Source organism: Bos taurus, chromosome 1 (genome assembly GCF_002263795.3).
Source record: "Bos taurus isolate L1 Dominette 01449 registration number 42190680 breed Hereford chromosome 1, ARS-UCD2.0, whole genome shotgun sequence".
Taxonomy (NCBI): Eukaryota; Metazoa; Chordata; class Mammalia; order Artiodactyla; family Bovidae; genus Bos; species Bos taurus.
This window is the reverse complement of record NC_037328.1, coordinates 78,433,647-78,456,622: the sequence shown is the minus strand read 5'-3', so window position 1 is coordinate 78,456,622 and position 22,976 is coordinate 78,433,647. Positions and strand designations below refer to the sequence as shown.

Sequence of the window (22,976 nt, the reverse complement as noted above, 5' to 3'; positions counted from 1 at the left end):
AGATACAAATGGATGCATGGCCTGTATTTGCAGCCTATTGATCTGTTATAAGAAAAAAAAAATGTTATGCCCATTAGCCATATAAGGAATATTAAGAGTTAGGGAATATTAAAAGTTACTGCTACTGCTAAGCCACTTCAGTCGTGTCCGACTCTGTGCGACCCCATAGACAGCAGCCCACCAGGCTCCGCCGTCCCTGGGATTCTCCAGGCAAGAATAATGGAGTGGGTTGCCATTTCCTTCCCCAATGCATGAAAGTGAAAAGTGAAAGTGAAGTCACTCAGTCGTGTCCGACTCTTAGCGACCCCATGGACTGCAGCCCACCAGGCTCCTCCATCCATGGGATTTTCCAGGCAAGAGTACTGGAGTGGGTGCCATTGCCTTCTCCTATTAAAAGTTAGGATATATTAAAATTTCTCACCAATAGTTGACCTCAAAATCATGTGTATGTGTATCAATATATATACACATACATACATATATGGGGCTTCCCTCATGGCTCAGCTCATAAAGAATCTGCCTGCAATGTGGGAGACCTGGGTTCGATCCCTGGGTTGTGAAGATCCCTGCAGAAGGGAAAGGCAGGCTACCCACTCCAGTATTCTGGCCTGAAGAATTCCATGGACTGTATAGTCCTCAGAGTCATAAAGAGTCGGACACAAGTGAATGACTTTCACTTTCACACACTTATGTATGTATATATATATACATATATGTGTGTATATATATACATACACACAATTCTAAGAAAAACGCTCTAATAATTTGGAGTGAGGCAAACTTACCACCCTCAGGAAATTTGGGTAGAGCCCAGTAAGCACATACAAGGTCTAGAAGCAAAAGTCAGAAACAAGTAGGAGCTGCCAAGACCTTCATTCTTCCCTCTGCTTGATCCAGCCCAGGATTTGTATTTGCAATCTTTCCACAGGTGAATGCCATGCCACACGCTGAGTGGCCTGTGTGAATTGCATCGGGCCACTCAGTGTGTGTTATGCAGACGCAGTTCACACACTCATCTCCCACTTCCCCAAATATCACAATATTTATGATTTAGAAGAACCTTAACAGTCATTGAATATAAATCCCCTATTTTAGCTAAGGAAGGAGACCCAGGGAAGGAAGGTGACTTGCTCAAGGTCACACGAGGTGATAGACCAGATGTCCTGGCTCTTGGTTTGCACCTTTTCTTTTCTCTTGTTTTCACTTCTTTGTCAGTGCTTAAGTTCAGTATCTAACCAGAACTATCTCTCCTCTTTCAGGAAATTTGCTCCCCGCTGTTCTGTGTGCAAGGAGCCTATCATGCCTGCCCCTGGCCAGGAGGAGACTGTCCGGATTGTGGCTCTGGATCGTGATTTCCATGTTCACTGCTACCGGTGTGAGGTCTGTGGTCAGCGCCCCACCCCCTGCCAGGCCATCAGAGCCAGATTTTTATAAATATCACAATTATAAAATCTAAGAGAGCCCTTAATGCCTGTGTTCATTCAACTTGGGTTTTACAGGAGACCTGTGACCCCAGTTGGAAGTGACGAGAGATTTCTTGCCCGAGGGCCATGTCATCATGTATATAGCAAAGAGCAGCAAGTGTTTCTCCTCTAATCTGGGTATCAAAAGGACACCACATTCAGAAAATGACTTCAAAGCATTTTTTTATCCTAGTCCTATGACTTGCCCAGGGCCTCTCTTTTGAAGCAGCTTTCTTGTTTTCTACCAGACCTTCTGAGTGCAGCAGTTAGCAGCTCCCCCTTCTATCTGCAAGAGATAATATGAACTACCTTATTACCACCTCCTCATGACAATGGCTCGTCTAGTCCCATGAGATTTTCCCAAGACATGGGCGGTGAGGCTGGCAGAGCTGCCCCTAGCCTCTAGGACTGCAGTAATTCCATCTACCACCTGAGCTGTAGCTGATCACCCAGTTTATGCAGTGTGCTTTGTTCGCTCCTGCAGCCCCAGTTGCATGCCTCTCTCTGGCCTTAATATGAGCAAAGAAAATAAAAAAACGTCCAGCTTTTACACTAGGTGTTATGACTAAAGAGCAATAAAAATGTCTAGCCTTAGAATTGACCTGAATTGTAAGTGTGGAAAACCTAGAGTTCACTTTGCAGTTGGAGAAACTGAGGTTCAATGGAGGCAGGCTTCCCACTATTTCTAGACACACTTGCTCTATGTGCCAACAGGCTTTGACTTTTCATGGTTTTGTTGTTTGTTCTAAGAGTGGTGTGAGATGTACCTTTTCTCCTCCCAGATGAAATGATAGCAGTACAAAATAAATTTGTGCTGCACATGTGTCTTAGAATCAAGACTGTAGAATGGGAGGAACACTGAATTAAAAGGAGGCAGACCTCCATCACCCTAGACAAATCACTTCCCTCTCCATAGCTCACTTCCCCACGTGTAAAACAGGCTTGTTCTGGATGCTCCAGTATTGGCTCCTTTGGTTCTAAGATTCAAGGTGCTAACAGTTGAGTTTCAACACTGCAGTCGACTCTGGGGTCTTTAGGGTGCCCAGGTAACGGTTAATGTTAGGTCATTAAAGGCTTAAAACCATGTCATTTATGTAATTTCTTTCTGTTTATTATGATCAAAAGGTTCTGTTTAATTCCATCACTCAGTTTCCCCAAATGTCTCTAGATCTCCAGAATATCTGCTTGTTCATTCATAAGGCTGGCCTTCTTGGGAAGAATAACTATAGGGGCCATCACTGCTGCTGCTGCTCCTGCTGTTGTGTTCTGGATGATACCCTTTTTGAACTTACATTTCAATATTTGTCAAATTCAGATAGGAACCTCAGTGACCCCCCCCTCCCTTGCTGTCATAGAAGACAATAGAGGTGAGGCACACAGCAGTCGTGACCTTCTAGAAGAGTTTCTACCACAGTTAGCAAGGGCACACACCACAAGATGAAATACTATATTTTTCTTTTCCGAAGAAATTTCTGTTTCCTCTAAAGGTGAAGGTCAGCATTTAACTGTCATATAACACTTTTCAAAATGGATGCTCAGGTACTATTAACAGTAGTATAATTCTTTACAGTTATATGGCTCTTGGCATTTTTTTCAAAGTATAGTCATATCCATTTTCCTCTTTGATCCTCCTAACATCTCAGTGAGGTAGGAATTGTGGGAATAATTTTCAGAGTGGCTATTGGCCTTGCCTGCAGTGACAGAGGCAGGAGCAGAACGAATGGTGGTACCCAAGGGCCCTGTCCCCCCATCCTGCACTCATCCCTCTACACTGTGCTGTATCCTTTAGAAAGTACAATGGATCATTCCCCACTCCCCCCACCCACCCCAAACCTTAGGATTTTCTTTTCTTTCTAAAGTTGGAGTAAGTATGCAGAGCCTGTTGATGGCCCGCTGCTTAGCAGGAGTCGCTCTGCAACTTAGCTTCTGACCTGGAATTACCACAAGATTCTGTCCTTGCACTTGTATATTACTTTTGAAAAATCTTTAAATTAATCAAAAGTGATAAAGATTTATTCTCTCCTGTTCTTATTGTTTGGGTGAAGGGAAAAACTACTTGGGAGCCTAGGCCCTCGGGTTTTTCTCCTTCTGTACCTGTATTTCCTTTTGTGTGACGTCAGAAAGGTCATTTTACCCTGTTCTTGTTTATGTCCCCAGCCTCTGCTTCAACTTAATGCACATATCATATGATGTCCTGGGGAAGAGAAGAGGTAGTGATTGGCCTCTTTATGGAAGCTCTGCATGAACAGAGGAGTTTGTTTCCATTTTCACTGACATCCTTTCCCTCTGCCTTCCTTCTTCCAGGATTGTGGTGGTCTCCTGTCTGAAGGAGATAACCAAGGCTGCTACCCGCTAGATGGACACATCCTCTGCAAGACCTGCAACTCTGCCCGCATCAGGGTGTTGACCGCCAAGGCCAGCACTGACCTTTAAATCCAGTCGCCTGTTTAGCGGTTAGTTGGTGGATCCGAGAAGGATGAAACACAAGAAAAATATGACAAGAGAAATAGGAAAAGAAAGGAAAGGCAATCAAGCTATGGGATGGTCTCTACTTCATCCACTATTAACCTTTCTGTAGAAACACCTAGAATATGAGATTTTTTTTTTAAGTTCTTACAATACACATTTCACAGTTAGTCATGTAGAACCTTGATAGGCCTTTGTTCCCAAGGACTTGCACATTTTTGCACGGATTATGCTCCATCCCATTCACTTCTGCATTCCTTTAACTTTTAATCCCTATGTTTGTCTCACTTTTCATCTGGTTGAATGGCTTTTTTTAGTGTGGTATTTGCTGTCACACAGTTTTTCCTGGGGAAGTCTGCCAACTCCCAGGTGCTTTTCGGCTTGAAGGCTCCATCCTATCACTTCCACACTGCCAGCGATCATAAAAGATAGTCATTCATTTTCTGTGTATTGAAAAAAATTGTCTTTTATTGCTCTAAACTAGTCATGTCCCTTGGGGAGAAAATGCACAATTTTATGTCAGGTTATAAAGAATTTAAACTGTAAATTATGTAGATTAAAAGAAGCTGAATTTGCAGCCATCCCAATTCAAAATCTATAATGACCAGTGGTGGGACTCATTTGAAAATAGATATTGGTGAGAGAGAACCAAACTTCAATATTTTTTCTGCAGAAATTACAGATGGGGTATGCTGGAAAAAGCATTTTGGGGTTACATTTGAAAAGGCATTATTATGCCTCAAATATTAAAATTTTATTTTCCATGCTACCTGGATATAATAATATGGACAGACTTGGTTTTCTCTAGAATATAACTTCCAATACTGCTCCACTTTTCATATCGGATATGTTGTGACATTTTGTTTGTTTGTTTGGGGAGGGAGGACATACAAACACAACCACCAGAATGTGTAGCTGTGTTCCTCTAGAGGAAGATCTCTATAGACAACTGTTCGTTTTTTTTTTTTTTTTTCCAGGCCTAGGTCCATTTTACCTGACAATTGCAAATCGGGGCACATAAAATTGTCTTGGTTTTGTTTAGTTTACCTTAAAAAGACAGGAAACTTGAAGAGGTTGTGAAACCACAGTTTCATCATTCTTATAATTCTTCTGCAACTCAAAATACATATTGCAGGAGACATTTTCATATCACTGATGTGACATTTACACCACACTTTCATAGACAATCACTGAAAAGAAATTGCCTTTTTGAAGTAAAAATATGCAGAGTCTAGAATCTTTAGTCAGATTCTTTTGAGGCAATGAAATGCTTGCCTGCTAACTGCAGAACCACATACATTTTTTTTTTTTTTTAATGTTCTAACACGTTTCCTTTAAGGAAGGACCCTTCTCTTAATAGCAGGTTACCATCTTGTAAACAAAGTATTTTGGATTAAGATTTGTTCAAATCTTTTTTAAGATTAGGTCAACCTTTTTAAAAACTTTCTGCAAGTATATACTTTTAAAGTACAAAGTATTTTAAATATAACAAAAATATAGATAATAATATAATGGATCTCTGTGATACCCAGTTTAAGAAATCAAATATAACAAATATAGCTACATTCCCCCGTATACCCTTCCTTGATTCCACAAAGATCTTTTTCATGATTAGAAAGTGATAAACTTTTCTAGTCTGACTTTGTTTTTTAATTTTAACACTCAGAAATGAAAAATTATTTGTGAATGTTTTGCATTGCAATCCAGACCTCAAGCATCCCAATTACATTTATTTTACTTTAGTAGGAATAATCATAAAGGTGGTTCATTTTTTTTTTTTCCCAATAAGATATCCTTAAGCCTATGGCTCTTGTAAGTCAATCTGTGGCTCATTTGCTTTGGTTACCAGTTTTGTTTTAGAACGACCACAGCTAGAGCTTTTCAAAGGGTCCTTTGACCACTGTGCTTTCCTTACCTTGATTCCCTTGTCCTTGACCTCACATTTCTCATAATGTGAGATACAAGAGGTCTACTTTGGGCAGCATGTGGATTTTAGGATACAATGGCAACTGTATCACTGAATTTCTGTCTTCCAAATGAAAGGAGAGACCATGCTGATGACCTCAAAGAGTACTGACCATTAGACAATTGGGGTGATACTATCTATAATCAGCTTGAATTGCTTCAGCAATTTGTTTTTTATGAAATACTTGGGGAAAAAATATATCTTTTGGTCAAAAGGAAAGAGCCCAATTTATTGAGGGGTGGAGTTTATCTCTTAAAATACAGTCTTATGAATTTTGCCAAAAGAGGGAGGATTTATGAAATATTTATACTATAAAAATGCAGTAACATTCTACTTGTTGGTTACAAGTTGGTTTAAGTTCTTATGTAACTGAATGTTTACATGCCAAGAAAAAAGAGAGTTATAAGAAAAGGCTGTTACAGGCCCCTCACTGTGACACTGCCAGAATAGTGCTTGCTTACAATCTTTATAGTGCGTTTTTATCACGTAACCTCAGAGTATCTTTACCAAAGATTTTTAAAGTAAATCTCTTTTTAATATAGACTTATCATACTTTTATAATAATGAATGTGCACACCTACATATACAGAATATTTAGATTTAGATTTTTTTCTTTCACAAGGTATAAGGAAAGGATCCTAAAATATTTTATTTCAGGATTTCTTAATTATATGATTTATATTGCTTTCTTGTCTTCTATTAATCATTTGGTATCAGCAATGCCAAATCACTCTTTACTGTTTTAGCTACATGAAATGATGCCTATAACAGATATAAAGATCTAGTGCCTTAAGGATTATAATTCTACTGTCTTATGATATGTTGTCTTGATTGTTATCATTTAAAGACATAGATAATAGAAAAAATCATAGAGTCTATAAGAGAAAGCTTGTAAAAATATACTAAAAAATATACTGGTTTTTAAAAAAATTGTCACAAACAGAAATATTTGGCAATTCCATGTAACATGAGAGACATGGAAAAGGAGAAAAAACCCACTATGTCCTGGGCTCTGCAGATTGTTTTATAGTCAGGTTTCTCCACCACCTGGATCCCCAGCTCAGACTGACTCAGTATGGAGTCTCATCTGTGAACAGATTGGCCTTTAAAACTCAAAATAAGTCATATGTTCCAGCTAAATGCATCAAAGCTTTGAGATCCTGGACGTCTCTGCAGCCCAATGATGTGGGTTCTTTTTCCTTTCATTAAAAAATTGTTTTTACCAGAGCAACTTCTCTGATCAAAATGACTTCGTTGTGTGTATGCTGATGAATACAGAGGAGATATAAACACTATAACTGTTTCCTCACTATCTAAGATTCTGCAGAGATGTTTGCGATGATGTTTCAAGTATATAATATTCTAATTGCATTTAAACAAGTATTTTGTATTTGGGTTCAGGGGAAGGAAGAGAGCATTTTACCATGGGGCTGTCGTAGAGGGTTTATGGAATATAGACAGGACTCTGAAAACACAACTCCCAACAGTTTTCCTAGTTAATAAAAATCCTATTAATGTGAACCAGCCAGGAATAACAGTGTTATTTCTATTTGATATGGTTTAGGCTTCTCTTGTCAAATCTGCATTAGGGCTGCCCCTTGATCCCTCCATTATCAAGTTTTGAAGGGTGTTGGGGAAACCATGGCAGCTGCTAGGAAGATCAGGGAAACACTGATGTAACCTCACAGCCTCTCACCATTTCTCTTGGCTTGGAAAGGCTTTTTTTTCCATATACATTTCTAGAAATATTGCTATGCTACCTTAGTATTTCACATTTGTAGTTTAAACAAGCGATTGTCCATCTGTTGCCTAGAGCTTCAGTACATGTGTGTTATGAATGAAATATGACAGCATGTTCCATACCCTGCTTTAGCCATCTGTAGGAAACCAGGAGGCTGGAAAAGATATACCTCTGCAAAATGTGCCTCAAGTTCATTTCCTAAGATCGCTCTTTTGGTGCACTTTCACGGGAGACAATCAGAGAGCAACATGCATTTGTGCCTTATTTTTAAAGAAAACTTTACACTACTATGAATGCTCCTCTGAAGAGTCTTCACATAAATAACCCTCCCAAATCTCAAAGATGTACTCATTGAAAAGTCAAAATCCAGAGATGTCTGAACTCTTCATCTTAATGTATTCTAGCAGTATTTCTGTTCTCGCCATCTCTTGGGAAGTACCTTATGGTACTAAATTAGGACAACATTTTTAAGCATTCTTATGCCACAGGTGATGTCTTAGGTGTTGTTAGTGAGTAAGTGGTCTTATTTAGTGGTCTTACTCTAGTTTTAGTCAGCAATGAAGACGTACTTCCACTTGATCTATTCAGCATACCGCTTTAATTGCCACAGTCTTTTGGTTTGCTGTTTTTTATTTTTTTTAATTTTAATAGTATACAGAACCAGTTGAGGATCTTGGTTCTGAGTCATTATTATGGTGCAATCATGAATATATCAGGTCAAGTCATTTCCTTGTCAGGTAACTTTTCTCACAAGGCTGTTATTTGCTGCATGCTGTGTTCAGTTGCTCAGTCGTGCCCAACTCTTCGTGCCCCCGTGGACTGTAGTCTTCTAGGCTCTTCTCTCCGTGGAATTTTCCAAGCAAGAATACTAAAGTGGATTGCCATTTCCTCCTCCTCCTTCCTGACCCAGGGATCGGACTGGTATCTCTCATGTCTCTCCTGCATCGGCAGGTGGATTCTTTACCACTCTGCTGCCTGGGAAGCCTGGCTGTTGTTTAGTTTGCTTATTGTTTCAGCCTTTAAAAAGTGATCTGATTAAAGCTGTGTGACCTGGTGAGAGTTCTCTCTCCCTCCCCCTCTCCCCCTCCCTCCTTGTCTCCTTCTTATTCCTTAACATTTCTACTCATTAGTGTTATCCTGATTGGACTTTTCATAAATAAATTAAATCAGTACATTACAATCCTTATGGAATTATGATCATATTAGGAGAAGAATTGTACCGCAAAATATATGCAGCATCCATAAATCCTTTCTTTAGAAAGGCATATTTTTCCAAACTGTGTTTATTCATAAAGTGAGGTGAGATAATAGAGTCTTTGGGTTTTATTTTAATGAGTTTTCATCAGGGATTCAGATCACAGAGTTCTTGGCAAATTCATTTATGACTGGCCTACTTTTCTCAGCTATAGGCAAAGTGATCTTTCTAAGACTAGCTTAAGGTTTTTTGTTTTTTTTTTTTTAATCCTAAGCATTTTGACCAACAAGACAATCGTGTTCTTAAGTGATGGCATGTTATTTTAGATCAATGAAACTTGAGAATTTTCCATATTATCCTTCTGGAATTTTTACACGTATCAGCATTTTTTCCCATGACAATCATATTAAACCCTAATACTTCAGGCACGGTATTTTACAGGGAATAGATCAGCAATAGTTTTTCCTGAAGCACATGTTACAGACTTGTAGTCTTATAAAAACTAACCTGAAAAGGATCTGGATTTCTCAGTAACGCATTTTCTTAAAATTTGAGTCTGAGATTCTTTTGAACTCTGGCTAATACTGATCAAAAACATGCCCTCTGTGTCTGTTTTTTATAAATTTGTTTGGAAAAAGCTTATAATTCTAGGAATGGATTTCCATTGTTGATTTTTGTCCTTAATGTTGTCTACAAGTTGACCTTGATTTTCCTTTTTGGGAAGGTCACATATGAGAAAGGTAAAAGCATATCTAATATATACAATCAATACACAAATGAACTTACCCAGTTTTAATAATAGTCACAGTGAATATATTGTTTTGATAAATAGGTTTTTCTGCTTGTTTGTTTTGTTTTGTTTTTTAACCGGTCTCCAAGAAGAGAGGAATACGGAGGGAAGGAAGAATTTGAGAGAAGGGGAAGGTCACAATTAAAACACTGACATGAGGATTCTTATAGAATGTAACTCAGAATTTTCACAGAGGTTTTAAGGATTGGCAGTTGTAGCTTTTTAAACAAATAAAATATATTTCTAAGTTTATGAAGTGTTTAAAAATCACTGTGGCTAACACTGTATTTTTTCCTTGTCAGAAGAGAATTAAAAGGAGAGCTCTTTCTCTGTGGCATGGCCATCACCACACAAGACTCTGTAATATATTCACTTCATCCCTTTGCAAGAGGGCCATAGCTCACTCTCCTGTGACAGATGGCGATGCCTATTCCTACATAGTCTTAAGCAAGCTCCAGTACACCCTAAGCATCTCTAAAGGTTAGAGGTTTCTGTTTTCACACACTGAGTATCTCATCCTTTCCAATGTAGGTACCTGGTGAGCATAGTAAACAGGAGTTGCCTTGGTCTGTGGATCTCTTGTTCAAATCCAGTCATGCGCTTTCTATAATGCCCTGCCTACACAGCTATACTGGAATTGATTTGTACCTTTTCTCCTTTTTAGTTGCAAGCACAGAAAACTAACATTAGATTACTAAGTTCAAAGAAGAATAAATATAAAATGGCGTATTTTCCTATCAGTATAGAAAGGAAGGACCCTTACTCCTTTCTCTATTTTACTTTCCTGGCCCCTGTGCAAAAAAAGTTGTAGACACTATTTGTGTTATCCAACATACATGTGGCTTATTTTGTGGAAAGTTGTGTGGAAGATGCATTTTATTAAACTCATTGACTTTTCTCCTATGAAGTTACAAAAACGAAATTGCTAAAATCTTTTTTCTTTATTTCTGATTGTTGCATAATTTACAACAGTTTCTAACTACCCTAATAAACCTCTCTCATTCTAACCCTTATTATAAGCACAAGTTTTGTAACATTCTATAAGCAAAAGTTAGATATACTAGAAAGAAGAGGGAAACCCATAACTGCGTCTTTTGTAATACTTTAAGATGGTTGCATTAATCCTTACCCACTATGTGCTTGCTACTTTTTTCAATAAACTAATTCACTTAATGGGCAAGTGGAAACATCATTCACCTTCCTTTGCTAGACATTGACCTAATAGACCCAAACAGAAGTCTTATTAAATGACACACACAACTACACAAAACTGTAGCTTCTAAATTCAGTTTTCAGCCCCAAGAGTAGAATGATCTACCAAGATTAACACTGATTTCACTGTGTCATCTTCTGTTCTACACCAGCGTAGAAGGCTATAGCCAACCCCAAGCCTCAGCACTGTTCCTAGACAAACATAGGCTCATGGGTCTTTTAAGGACCTGAATCTCCTATTATTTTCCCAACAAGTCACCATTCCACATCTTTTCAGAGCTCGCTAGTTTGTAGTACTATTCATGGCAGTCCTTCTACTATTGGGGCAGCTTTTTTCTACCAAAGTTCTTCCTCATGTTAAACAAAATTCGGCCTCTGGAGCTATGCACAGGAAGTCTAAGGTCTATATCTTTGCCTCTAGGTCAGATACCACTCTTTCAACTTTTCCTCATTTATCAACATAGTATCAAGTTCAATCATCCATTTGCTTCTCCTTCCAGCAGTTAGACCCAACAATATTTTCTAATTTTATTTCAGTCTACTAAGTGAAATGTAGCCAGCTCTTTGGGTCAGGCTAGGTAAAAACACCCTGTCGGACACGACTGAGTGACTTCACTTTCACTTTTCACTTTCATGCACTGGAGAAGGAAATGGCAACCCATTCCATTGTTCTTGCCTGGAGAATCCCAGGGACGGGGGAGGCTGGTAGGTTGCCGTCTATGGGGTCGCACAGAGTCGGACACGACTGAAGGGACTTAGCAGCAGCAGCAGCAGGATTGAAAGTAAATGGAATTGGAATCGTTGAAAGGAAACTGATATTCAATGTGGAAATTTCCCCCAAGGACTCAGACCCAGGAGAGTGAAAACTGGATGAGGTTAGATCTCGCTTGTGTGTAAAACAGTCCTCTTACTCTGTGTACTTCACTGTTTTTGATGTTACCAAAGTCAACATAGGGTTCAGTTCAGTTCAGTCGCTCAGTCATGTCCGACTGTTTGGACCCCATGAACCGTAGCATGCCAGGCCTCCCTGTCCATCACCAACTCCCGGAATCCACCCAAACCCATGTCCATTGAGTCAGTGATGCCATCCAACCATCTCATCCTCTGTCGTCCCCTTCTCCTGCCCTCAACCTTTCCCAGCACCAGGGTCTTTTCAAATGAGTCAGCTCTTCGCATCAGGTGGCCAAAGTATTGGAGTTTCAGCTTCAACATCAGTCCTTCCAGTGAACACCCAGGACTGATCTCCTTTAGGATGGACTGGTTGGATCTCCTTGCAGTCCAAGGGACTCTCAAGAGTCTTCTCCAATACCACAGTTCAAAAGCATCAGTTCTTCCACACTCAGCTTTCTTTATACTCCAACTCTCACATCCATACATGACCACTGGAAAAACCATAGCCTTAACTAGATGGACCTTTGTTGACAAAGTAATATCTCTGCTTTTCAATATGCTGTCTAAGTTGGTCATAACTTTCCTTCCAAGGAGTAAGCATCTTTTAATTTCATGGCTGCAATCACCATCTGCAGCAGTCTTGGAGCCCAGAAAAATAAAAGTCAGCCACTGTTTCCACTGTTTCCCCATCTATTTGCCATGAAGTGATGGGACCGGATGCCACGATCTTAGTTTTCTGAATGTTGAGCTTTAAGCCACTTTTTCACTCTCCTCTTTCACTTTCATCAAGAGGCTCTTTAGTTCTTCTTCTCTTTTTGCCATAAGGGTGGTGTCATCTGCATCTGAGGTTATTGATATTTCTCCCTGCAATCTTGATTCCAGCTTGTGCTTCCTCCAGCCCAGCGTTTCTCATGATGTACTCTGCATATACGTTAAATAAGTAGGGTGACAATATACAGGCTTGATGTACTCCTTTTCCTATTTGGAACCAGTCTGTTGTTCCATGTCCAGTTCTAACTGTTGCTTCCTAACCTGCATACAGGTTTCTCAAGAGGCAGGTCAGGTGGTCTGGTATTCCCCTCTCTTTCAGAATTACATAGGGAGTGGGCTAGTATTTACATATGTCATCCATTAGATTCCCACTTCTTGGTCCATGTTCAACCCTTTCACTTTGTCCTTGTCTTCTCAAGAATGAAACATTTCTTGTCCGTGTTCCTATACTGAATATGCAAAAAGAGTTCTGGACTCTTTATAGGTTCCACATAAATATTTCTGGCTAGTTTGGTTTTTGAGATTTGCTTGCATTTTTCTGGGCTCAAATGTTAGTACCTAGAGTTGTTACACTCTTGATGAAGTGAGCAGCTTCACCACTCAATCATTTAAGAACTACCCTGAAGAGTCCATGTTTTCTCTATACTTTTGTCTTCCTAACAAATTCATCTCTTGCTCATACCCTCCATTTAATAATCGCTTTAAGAGAATCAGCCCCTAAGTAACTTTGATTAAAGTCAACTGCAATAAAATCAGATAGGTTCAGTCTGCACTCCATAGGAAGTGATAATAGCTTCAGGAAAAGTAATTCTTCCCAGTGACATCAGTTAAATCTTCATGGAAGAGTGAACTTAAAAATCTTGATTCACTGGTTTGATTTAGAAGTTTAGAGAAGACTGTGTAAAGCACCAGAAACAAAAGGAAAGCATAGGTTATTTTCAGAGAAGATCCTCCACTTTAAGTATAGCTCATTCTAGAATGTCCTTCACAGAAGAAAAGGTTTCCAGATATTCAGGGTCAGTGAGAAGGGAAAGACATAGAGCAAGATTGATTCCGTTTGCTTTTTCATCTCTGTGTAATTTTAAGATAGGAAAAGTTGTCAAAATATAATCCAGCTCAGACAGTATGAATAGGAATCTTTTTTGGTAATGTACAAAATGTACATTTTCATTGGTTCTTAGCTACATAATCTACTCTTTCACCAAGCACCCCTATCTTCTGAGCCTCTACAGTATGACAAGCAGGGCACCGTATTTTCCTGTTGCTTCTAGGTCCATGATTGTAAAGGACTCCACATTTGTCTATTCCACTTGGTGTTAAAATTCCCTCATGTATGTACTGATAAGTGAAAATCCAGGCTCTGCTTGAGCATCCCCTGCATCAGGGAGCTCTTATTTCTTAAGTTCTTCCACTCCCTCCATTGTACTTGGTTCCAAGCTCCCAGAATCAGTCTTTGGGGCTTACGTGCTCCTTGGTGCCACACAAAATTAATCTCAGTACATAATAAAACATTGCTTCCTCCCTGTTTTCCTTCCTAACCTATTTTGCTTTTGGCAACACATTTCTTTAAAAAATAAACTGTGGTTTTTTGGGGGATCTTTTTTTGGTTTTTTTTAGCTGAAGATTATTAAAAAAAGCTTTAAATATCCTTAAAAATAGTCTGAAGGTTTTTCTGAGGGTCAGGTTTAAGAGTATGAGTTTTGGGTTGCAGTTCTTACTTTCTTATTCAAAAGAAAAACTATCCTGACAGTTGTTACACAGCTTCATGCCTTCCCCCACTAACTAATCCGTGAAACACTCTCCCGTTATCCAGGCTGTTGATAATGACCTTAAAATGCTGGGAAATGTCAGCGTGTGATTTCCACTTCTAACAAGGAAAATGTCAAAAGCAGAAGATGCTGGTTCTGTTGAAAAGCATTACCTCTAGCCAGTTGTTCTGTGTGAAAGGAAGTAGGTTACATTATGTTGCAGTTTTATATCGAAATTTATACACAAGTTCAGTACAGTTGAAACATGGCGTTAATTACAGTTTATGCCACATGTCTCAAAATCCTAAATTCAAAACTTCAAAAGTTATTTAGAAGATGTTGGCTAAATCCATACAGTGTGCTTGTTCCAAAGACATTTGTAACCAAAGATAGATGGGAAGTAGAAAGACAGCCAGAACACTATACCAGGCACTCGCCATATATTAGTGGTCTCTGGGACGATAAGACTTGCAGGTTCTTCCACCCCAGCCTTGACTCCAAGAGCCCTATTGGCAGAAGCTGTCATCAGTCTCCTGGGCAGGGGGCTTTCCAAGCTCTAAAATAATAATTCCTAAGATAGTTTACAAACTGCTTTCGCACATGAAACAGCTCTGGGAGGAAGGTTATTAATAGCCCTATCCTGAAAGAGAAAGCCAAGGCTCAGAATGGTTAAGTGACTTGCCAAAAGCAATAAGAGCTGGTAAGTGGCAGACCTGGGGACGTACCCAGGTCTGGCAAGTCCAGTGTTCTCTCCAGTGGCTGCTTTCAGGGCACCACATACCTCAGAGCATGCTGGATGCCTCTTACAGACCCCCGGGGCCCCTGTTTGAAGGCATCCAAGAAATTCACACCGATCACCCAGCTATCAGGTGGCAGAGGCATATGGGCGCTGTGGGGTTTGAGACCGTTCAAAGCGTGCGTGCATTTTCTGTGTCTTCTCGTGGGAGACTGCTCGGCAGTCTGTCTGATTGGCAGTGTGACGGAGCCAGTGAGGAAGGGCACCGCGAAGAGCAAACACTGGCACTGAAGCACACTGCAGCAGATTTCCCCGGAGACTCCGGTTTACTTTACATTAACTGAAAACCTCTCTGGAACTGTGAGGTTCCGAATATCAACGGAGGCCACGCATTTAGAATTCAGTGGCGACACACAGAAGTGAGTTGATCCTTAAGACATTTTTCTCTTATGTGGGCTTTGATTTATGCCCCACAGAGGCAGGAACTTCTGCAGGTAAACAATGCATGTTGTCCTCTCTCTCAGCTCACATTTATCAGGGCCCCACCAAGTGTATGTCATAGCATCAGGCCGAGCCAACCAAGTGACCTTGACCTTGAAGTGTCCGTGAAAAAGTGCTATGGGATGGATCGTGATTCTGCCACTTGCCTTTTGCTGTTTGAGAGCCTGGGCTTCCCTTCCTGTTGTCATTTTGTGTTTCCTGTGGGCTTATCATGGGGAGTTTGGTACTGTTGTTTCCAGAATGCTTACTTGGAAGCCAGCCTGTATGTTCTAGAACATGAAATGTGGCGGTTCAACACCTGGGTATGCCTCCACTTGAGCAGCATCTGTCTGGAAACAGTGCCTTTTGATGTGTCCTCTTGGGTTTTCAGTTCCTCTCATTTCTAATTGTAGTTGTTTGACTTGAAGTTAAAATCTGTTAACTGAAAAATATTCTTTCTTCATCTGAGTTAAATCTACTGCAGGGAACCTTAAAATGAGCTTACCTAATATGCTTTCTAGGCATCTTCTTTCCCAGGAGGCTTCCATCCATCAAATCGGTCTCATTATCCTTCTGCTAAATTCTCTGGGATTAATGAGGGCCGAGTTAAATAACAAGTGGCTTCTCACCCCTTTCCAGTCTGCACACCTGGGAAATACAGGTGGTGCCAGGGGGCAGCAGCTGAATGGCTTTGGCTGAGATGACATTCAGACACCGGGAAGGAGCCTCATTTTCCAGTGAGGTTTGATTAATGTTATGATTGATGGAGTGGAAAATGATTCTTGTAAAATCAATGATGTACCCCGCCCCCCCCCCACACACACACAGGAGTGGATTAGCAGAAGAAGCACTTTGAGAACTCTTCAGAATTTTCTAGGTAGGTATGCCTGAGCTGAGACTCACTTGGGTGGAACCTGTGATGTCTTAGACAAGGAATAAAAGGACAGTGAAGTTTTGAATATGAAAAAGCAGCTCATTAAAAAAAAATAAAGACAGCCATAAACTCCAGTTTATCTTTACGTAATATAAAGGAAATTATGAATGCATTTTTTTCTTCCTCCATTGTACACAATGTTACCCCTCATAACTAGGAAAAATACAATTGTGTTGTCTTCAGAACACTCACCCGTGCATCTGCATGCACACATGCTCACACACTCACACACACTATCTCATACACACACACACATCTTCCAAGAAAGCTGATGCCTCAAAAAGGAAATCTTATTTTAAAACACTTGGATTTTTCAGGCCAAGAAACTAATAATTCCTAGACCTGACCCAATTTTGTGACTGCCAAAAAAGAAAAGAAAAAGCTATTTAAATTTTGTACGGATCCATTTATCTTTTAGAGTATGCCAAAGCAATTTGAGGTGGGGGTGGAAACTAAGGTATTTATCTCTGCAGCTGGAGTCTCTATGTATCTATCTGCTGGGAGTCCGATAAGAACAATTCTTGGGTGATTATTATTGATACATTGTGTTGCCGCTTTCTCCAGTGCCTGCTTTCCTTCCTACTCTTGTTTAAGAATAAGAGTTGCTTTTTTAACTCCTTGTCCTCCATCATGAAGGAGTAAATATTAAGCCTAAAGACTTCCCTCACCAAATCATTTCACTCCATTTCTGAACTAATTTAGAAAGTGCAAAAGAGGGAGAGCTAGCTTTTCTTGGATACATTTTCTCTTTTTCTTCTTTCTCAGGAGACAAATATAAAGGGAAAAAATCCAGTTCCTTTTCATCTCTTTGGGTGACAGTTGATGATCCCTTAGTAATTATAAACTAGAAGTAGGAGAATAGCATGGCCAGGTTATGATGTATCTGCCAACATGTTTCATTCCTTCAAATTCAGACTTTGAGAGGAAACGGGATTTTATCATTTAAATGCAAACAATGGGAATGACCTCATGTTTTAACTTTGTCACAGAAAAGGTGAGTTGATATTTGGCAGTGTTTGCATTTCACTAACCCTCTGTGCCTTCTGCTTAGTTTTTAGATGAATGCTATTACAATAACATATCAGGATGAAATTACCAAAAAGTGTTAAGTGCCTCGAACCTGCCTCACTAGATAGCAATTTGAAACTGGAGTAAACCATGCCAGCCTTCTTACTTAACTGAAATGTCTGAACCAAGGGTTGAAAGACCAGTAGTTTATAATGAAGTCACTGAAAAATCATTTTAAATAACTTTCTTCTTTTTGGTACCTTTTATTCTCTTGGGAAAGATGATGAGCAAATTATCCAAGAATTAATTCTTATTAAACAGTCAGAATATCCTCCCCCCCAAAAAAATCTGAATTTGTCCTCATTAATTTTCAAGAAACATATGAAAAAGCAAATAGAATTAGAGATGGCATTGATTGTCTGATTATTTAACACAAATGAAATTTTGTGATTTAATGTGCCTTAAGGGAAATGTAAAACTTTCACAACAGGATTTTTTGAACTTTTACTGTGTTATCTATGCAATTAATTACTTTGCTTTTTATTTTGTCTTTTAAACTTCACCTTTATCATTTGTTAAACAGACTTGGGGCTGCCTCCTTTTCTACTGGGAGCATGTGCAGTTATGAGATGCACCCCCCCCAAAAAAGGAAGGGAAAAGAAAGAACTTTCTGGTAGCAAATCTGTGCCGTGAAGTAGATGTGACATGAAGATGCAAAGCGGGAGGATAGTAATTTTCTCTGAGCTGCACACACCAGCTTTTATTTCATGGCTTTGTCACAGGCTTTTCTCCTTCTGTGCTGTCACCTTTGAGAAAAACGATTGCACCTTCTCCAAGTCTGCCTTTTAACAGCTACAGTTGAGTTGGCAAGACTTCCCCAGCTCTGAATATAGCCATTTGCCGACTCCGGCCTCTTTGCGAGACTGACTCAAATCTGTGATCTTCTGTTCAGCATACACATCAGCAAAGTGAGAAGATGAGCACTAAATATAGGCTCTATTAACTTTACTTTTAGATTTACTGCCTTCAAAAAGTGCCTATTCTGAGAAACATAGACGTTCTTCCTACATATGTATGTACACACGGTACCCAGAGTCATACCGTGCAGCCTTCAAAAACACACCATCGAAAGGAGTAGGTGCTAAGATAAGGAAACCTTGCCAAATGGAAGAAAGTCACTCATTTCCAATATCCCCTCCCGAGTGGCACCGTGAAACAGGCTGCAAGCACATTTCCTGAGCATTCCTTGCTGATACAGCCACTTTATATTTTTATCCTACTGGATGGTGGCATATTGCTGAGGTTTCCTGTACTCTACTTCAAGGGAATAGATTATGCTTCATGGAATTGGAACATTTAGTCAGGAAAAAAAGGTTGTTTAAGAGAATCAATGAGCCAGGGCCTCTATTAGGATATGTGTCATATGTGTGTTTTATAAACTTAGCATTGGTGAGCTTAGAATGTCAGCACATTGCTTCTCCTTTTATCTCTCAGGCTCACATCAGTGAAAACTAAAGTCTTGGCTCTGACAATTGGAGGCTCAGGGGGCCAAATGCCCTTGCCAGATCCTTAGAGCATCTTTACTTTGACTCCTAAAAATAGTAGCACATGCTATTTACTGGCTTTTGCTTCCATGGTTCTGTCACTGATATAACAACTGTAGATATTGTCAATGGAGCAGCAGCTCAGCCTACAAAGTTGGATTCCTACCCAGCTGTGGCAATAAGAGAGGGTCCAGACCAACGGGGCAAAGTAGACTATGTATGATTTTAGGAAAAGGGTTGAAGGGAGGACGTGCTTCCAAAAAAGATCTTTCTCAATGTGTCGTCTGACTCAACCAGCTGGCAGATTACACTTGCCAAGTCGCTCTCTTCCCTTAGAAGTCAGTTAGCTCCATGTTTGCTTGATTCTGTCTCTGCTTTGGAAAGGCAAGGTACCTCCAGTGGGCCTTTCCCCAAGGAAGCTCTTGCCATCCTCTTGGTCACAAAGTTGTCTCCTATCCCACCCAATTTCACAACAGGAAGTAAAGGGAGACAAGCAATGGAAGGTGCTTCCTGTGTCATTGACATCAGTCACCATTCTACTTTCCATCTAAGGGGCTCCACTGCTTAAACTAGGGAGGAGGGCAGAACGGATCATGGTTTTATCATTACTAGAGTGTGGACCATCTTTCCTTAGTTGTCTTCATTTTATGAGATGACTTGTCTCCTTGAAGAAAAGTGATACTCTTCTCTAAAACTGTCTGCTCTTCCTGTTCATGTTCTTGTTATGTTTTTACTTTATTCAGTTTTAAACACTAGTCACTTTCTATTTTGTTAGAGAAAAATGTGCTAGATAAGAGTTTGGAAATCTCCACGATATCAAAAGGGGCATTGGAATACCACAGAGTTTTTTCTCCTTGGAAACAAGATAGACTGGGAAAGATACAGCATGGTTTTGCTCCAGGTTTCAACCTGATCACGACTATGAGAGAGTTTTATGTAAACGTTAAGTGGTATTTACAAAAAGATAGATCAGGGAAAAGAGGGGTTAAGCCAGGTTTTCTCTATGCTAAATGTGTCAAAGAACAAGAATTTCCTACTAACTAGAATCATAGCCCCACCATGATTGCTACAAATCTGAATAGCATTCTCTGACTTAGGGAAAGCGACACAAAAAACACGTAGAGAACATGCCTTTTTTCACATATATGATACTGACAGAGCCATGGTATTCCCAAAATGCAGATTTCTCTTTTTTATTCTTAGCAAATTACATCGCTCCTCTACATCATGAACCATCACTGACAAGTCCAACATAGCCCTCGTGGTTCCTTGTAAAAGTAAGAGAATAAAATCTGTTATAAGCAAGTGATTTGGGTTATTTTCTTTTGTATTTATACATTACCACCTCTATTAAATCATGTTTAAATTTACCCTCTATCAGTTTTTTCTATCAATTGTTTTTCCAATGCTCTATAAGAATAAATATGAAAATCGTATTCCTTTTTTCTGTTAAAAAATTGCAACTATGTTATTATATTTAGAAATCCAATAAAGTTATTACATTTACTTGCTTATGTGTGGAATTCTTTTTGAGCTGGATAATCCCTGTCTCTTTCCCCCTAACCTCTTTTACTGTGATTCATTTTTTACATCATTTGCTTTCCATATGGTCTTCTGAGAAAGGGAACGTCTCTCAAAAGAAATATGATGCCAACAAGAATATGAAGGCACCCACTCTTTTCCACTGTTAGCACAGAACATCTTAAGGTTAGACATGTTCTAGAATTAGTTGACCACTTTGTCTTAAACTTTCAAGTAAAGAACTTTCCCCTTTTAAGTTGGATCCAAGCAAATCAGTTCCTGAGTTGTACGTGTGGTGGGGGAGAGGGGGGTGGTGGCGGCGGATGGGGAGTTCTCCACTCACATCACTAATGGCTGGCTGACTTTTCACACTTTTATTCTATCTGTTCTGTGTATACTTTTCCAACATTGAGAATCTGCTTTGCTCTAGGCTCCTTGAGGGACACAGATATAAATCAGTCACAGTTCCTGCTTTGAAGAAGTCTATAGTCTAGTAAAGCTAGGTGCAAATAACTGGTAAGAAGACAGAAAGAATCAGACACTTGGGAGAGTATGACTCAACATTTTCAAAACTTTTCACAGTTCATCATATCATGTTTAATAGTCTGTGGTCTGCAATGATTCTACTCTCATTTTCTATGTGAAAATGCTAAGAATGTGAGAAATAAAGGTAACAATCCAAGATCACCATTCACTGAACACTTGTTTTTAATTTTTTAAACAAAGCTTCAAATTAAGCCAGTACCCTGATCCCTAGTCCAGTCTAAAACTTAAGAGTGAGTAGAACTACAGGGTACGTGAAACTCCTTCTATGAAATTCAGAAAAGGGTATCCCTTCTCCTTCCCAATTAGGCTTTTGGTTTTATCTCTTCAGCCTCATGTTTCAGCTTACAAATGCTGAGAGAACTGAGAGTCCAACAAGGGGCCACCATTTTCAGAGATGCTGGACACAAGGTGTGTTTCTGAATTAACAAATGATGGATATAGCACTAGGGCACAGGGTGTTCATAACTTCTTGCCAGAAAGTTGTAAACAAAGAAGCGCATATAACATGTAACGTTGGCTTTTCTTTCCCTATTTTTCTCAAATTGCTCGCTTTATGATCCTCAGCCCCCTTCTGCTTTGTAATTTAACACTGCACACATATTATTTGTCCCTATTCATTGTGTGGGAGCTGGGAGGGCTCTTAGCATGTTTTCTGATTTTTCAAGGAAATACTAGGTTCCAGAGGTAGGAAAGAATTTACCTAAGGTCACAATGTAATTTAATTACAAAGCTGGATCTTGTGTCCTGACATGACCCTCAGTCCTGTGCTATCATACTGACAACTTTAATAATGTGAAGGGAGTAGAAAAAAAGTTCTATCTGTAATTTCCATTTCTAGGAAAAACAAAGACAATTTAAAAATGAACAAAAGCTGAAAGGTCTTGATGACTGTTTGTTGCTGTTTTTGTTCAGTTGTTAAGTCCTTTCTTTTTGCGACACCATGGACTACAACCTGCCAGACCCTTCTGTCCTCCAATATCTCCCAGTATTTTCTCAAATTCATGTCCATTGAGTTGGTGGTGCTATCTAACCATCTTATCCTCTACCTCCTTCTCCTTTTCCCTCCAATCTTTCCCAGCATCAAGATCTTTTCCAATGAATCAGTTCTTCACATCAGCTGACCAAAGTATTGGTACTTCAGCAACAGTCCTTCCAATGAATATTCAGGGTTGATTTCCTTTAGGATTCACTGGTTTGAGCTCCTTGCAATCCAAGGGTCTCTCAGGACTCTTCTCCAGCACCACAATTTGAAAGCATCAATTCTTTGGCACTCAGCCTTCTTTATGGTCCAACTCTCACATTCGTACATGACTACTAGAAAAACCATAGCTTTGACTACATGGACCTTTGTTGGCAAAGTGATGTCTGTGCTTTTTAATGCACTGCCTAGGTTTTATCAGGGCTTTCCTTCCAAGGAGCAAGCATCTTTTAATATCATGGCTGCAGTCACTGTCCAGTGATTTTGGAGCCTAAGAAAATAGAATGTTCAGGGCTTCCCTGGTGGATCAGAAGGTAAAGAGTCTGCCTGCAACACAGGAGACCAGAGTTCAGTCCCTGGGTCAGGAACATCCTCTGGAGAAAGGAATGGCTGCCCACTCCAGTATTCTTGCCTGAAGAATTCCATGGACAGAAGAGCCTGGTGGGCTAAAATGCATGGGGTCACGAAGAGTTGGACATGACTGAGCTGCTAACACACACACACACAGAATATAACAAAAAAATTCTAAAAGACTTATTTCATAAACAAAATAAACCAGAAAGGAATATCAGTGACACATAAGGAATGTTGAACAAAGAAAATGGCAATCATACAGTTCTATCTCAAATAACATGAGTTTATCCCAATAATACAGGAGTAGTTGAATTAGAAATGCATTAAAGTAATTCATCACTTTCACAGAACAAAATAGAAAAGTGTTACGATCATAGTGTCTCAATAGATGCAGGAAAAGAGCATAATACAA

At 39.6% G+C, this 22,976-nt stretch overlaps 1 protein-coding gene across 13 annotated transcripts in view; it reads left to right on the top strand.

Moving 5' to 3' along the window:
• Positions 1–20,451, top strand: part of LPP (LIM domain containing preferred translocation partner in lipoma) — a 757,855-nt gene extending 737,404 nt beyond the window's left edge. For 12 of the 13 annotated variants that reach the window (XM_005201494.5, XM_015471873.3, XM_059884788.1 and 9 more), the window contains 2 exons: positions 1,260–1,380; positions 3,768–20,451. In XM_005201494.5, coding sequence (XP_005201551.1) covers positions 1,260–1,380; positions 3,768–3,896 — 250 coding nt within the window. In that variant the 3' untranslated portion in view covers positions 3,897–20,451. The remainder of the gene's footprint in view (positions 1–1,259; positions 1,381–3,767) is intronic. The other variant, NM_001192591.2, reaches the window with a different exon arrangement.
• Positions 20,452–22,976: the final 2,525 nt, after the last annotated feature.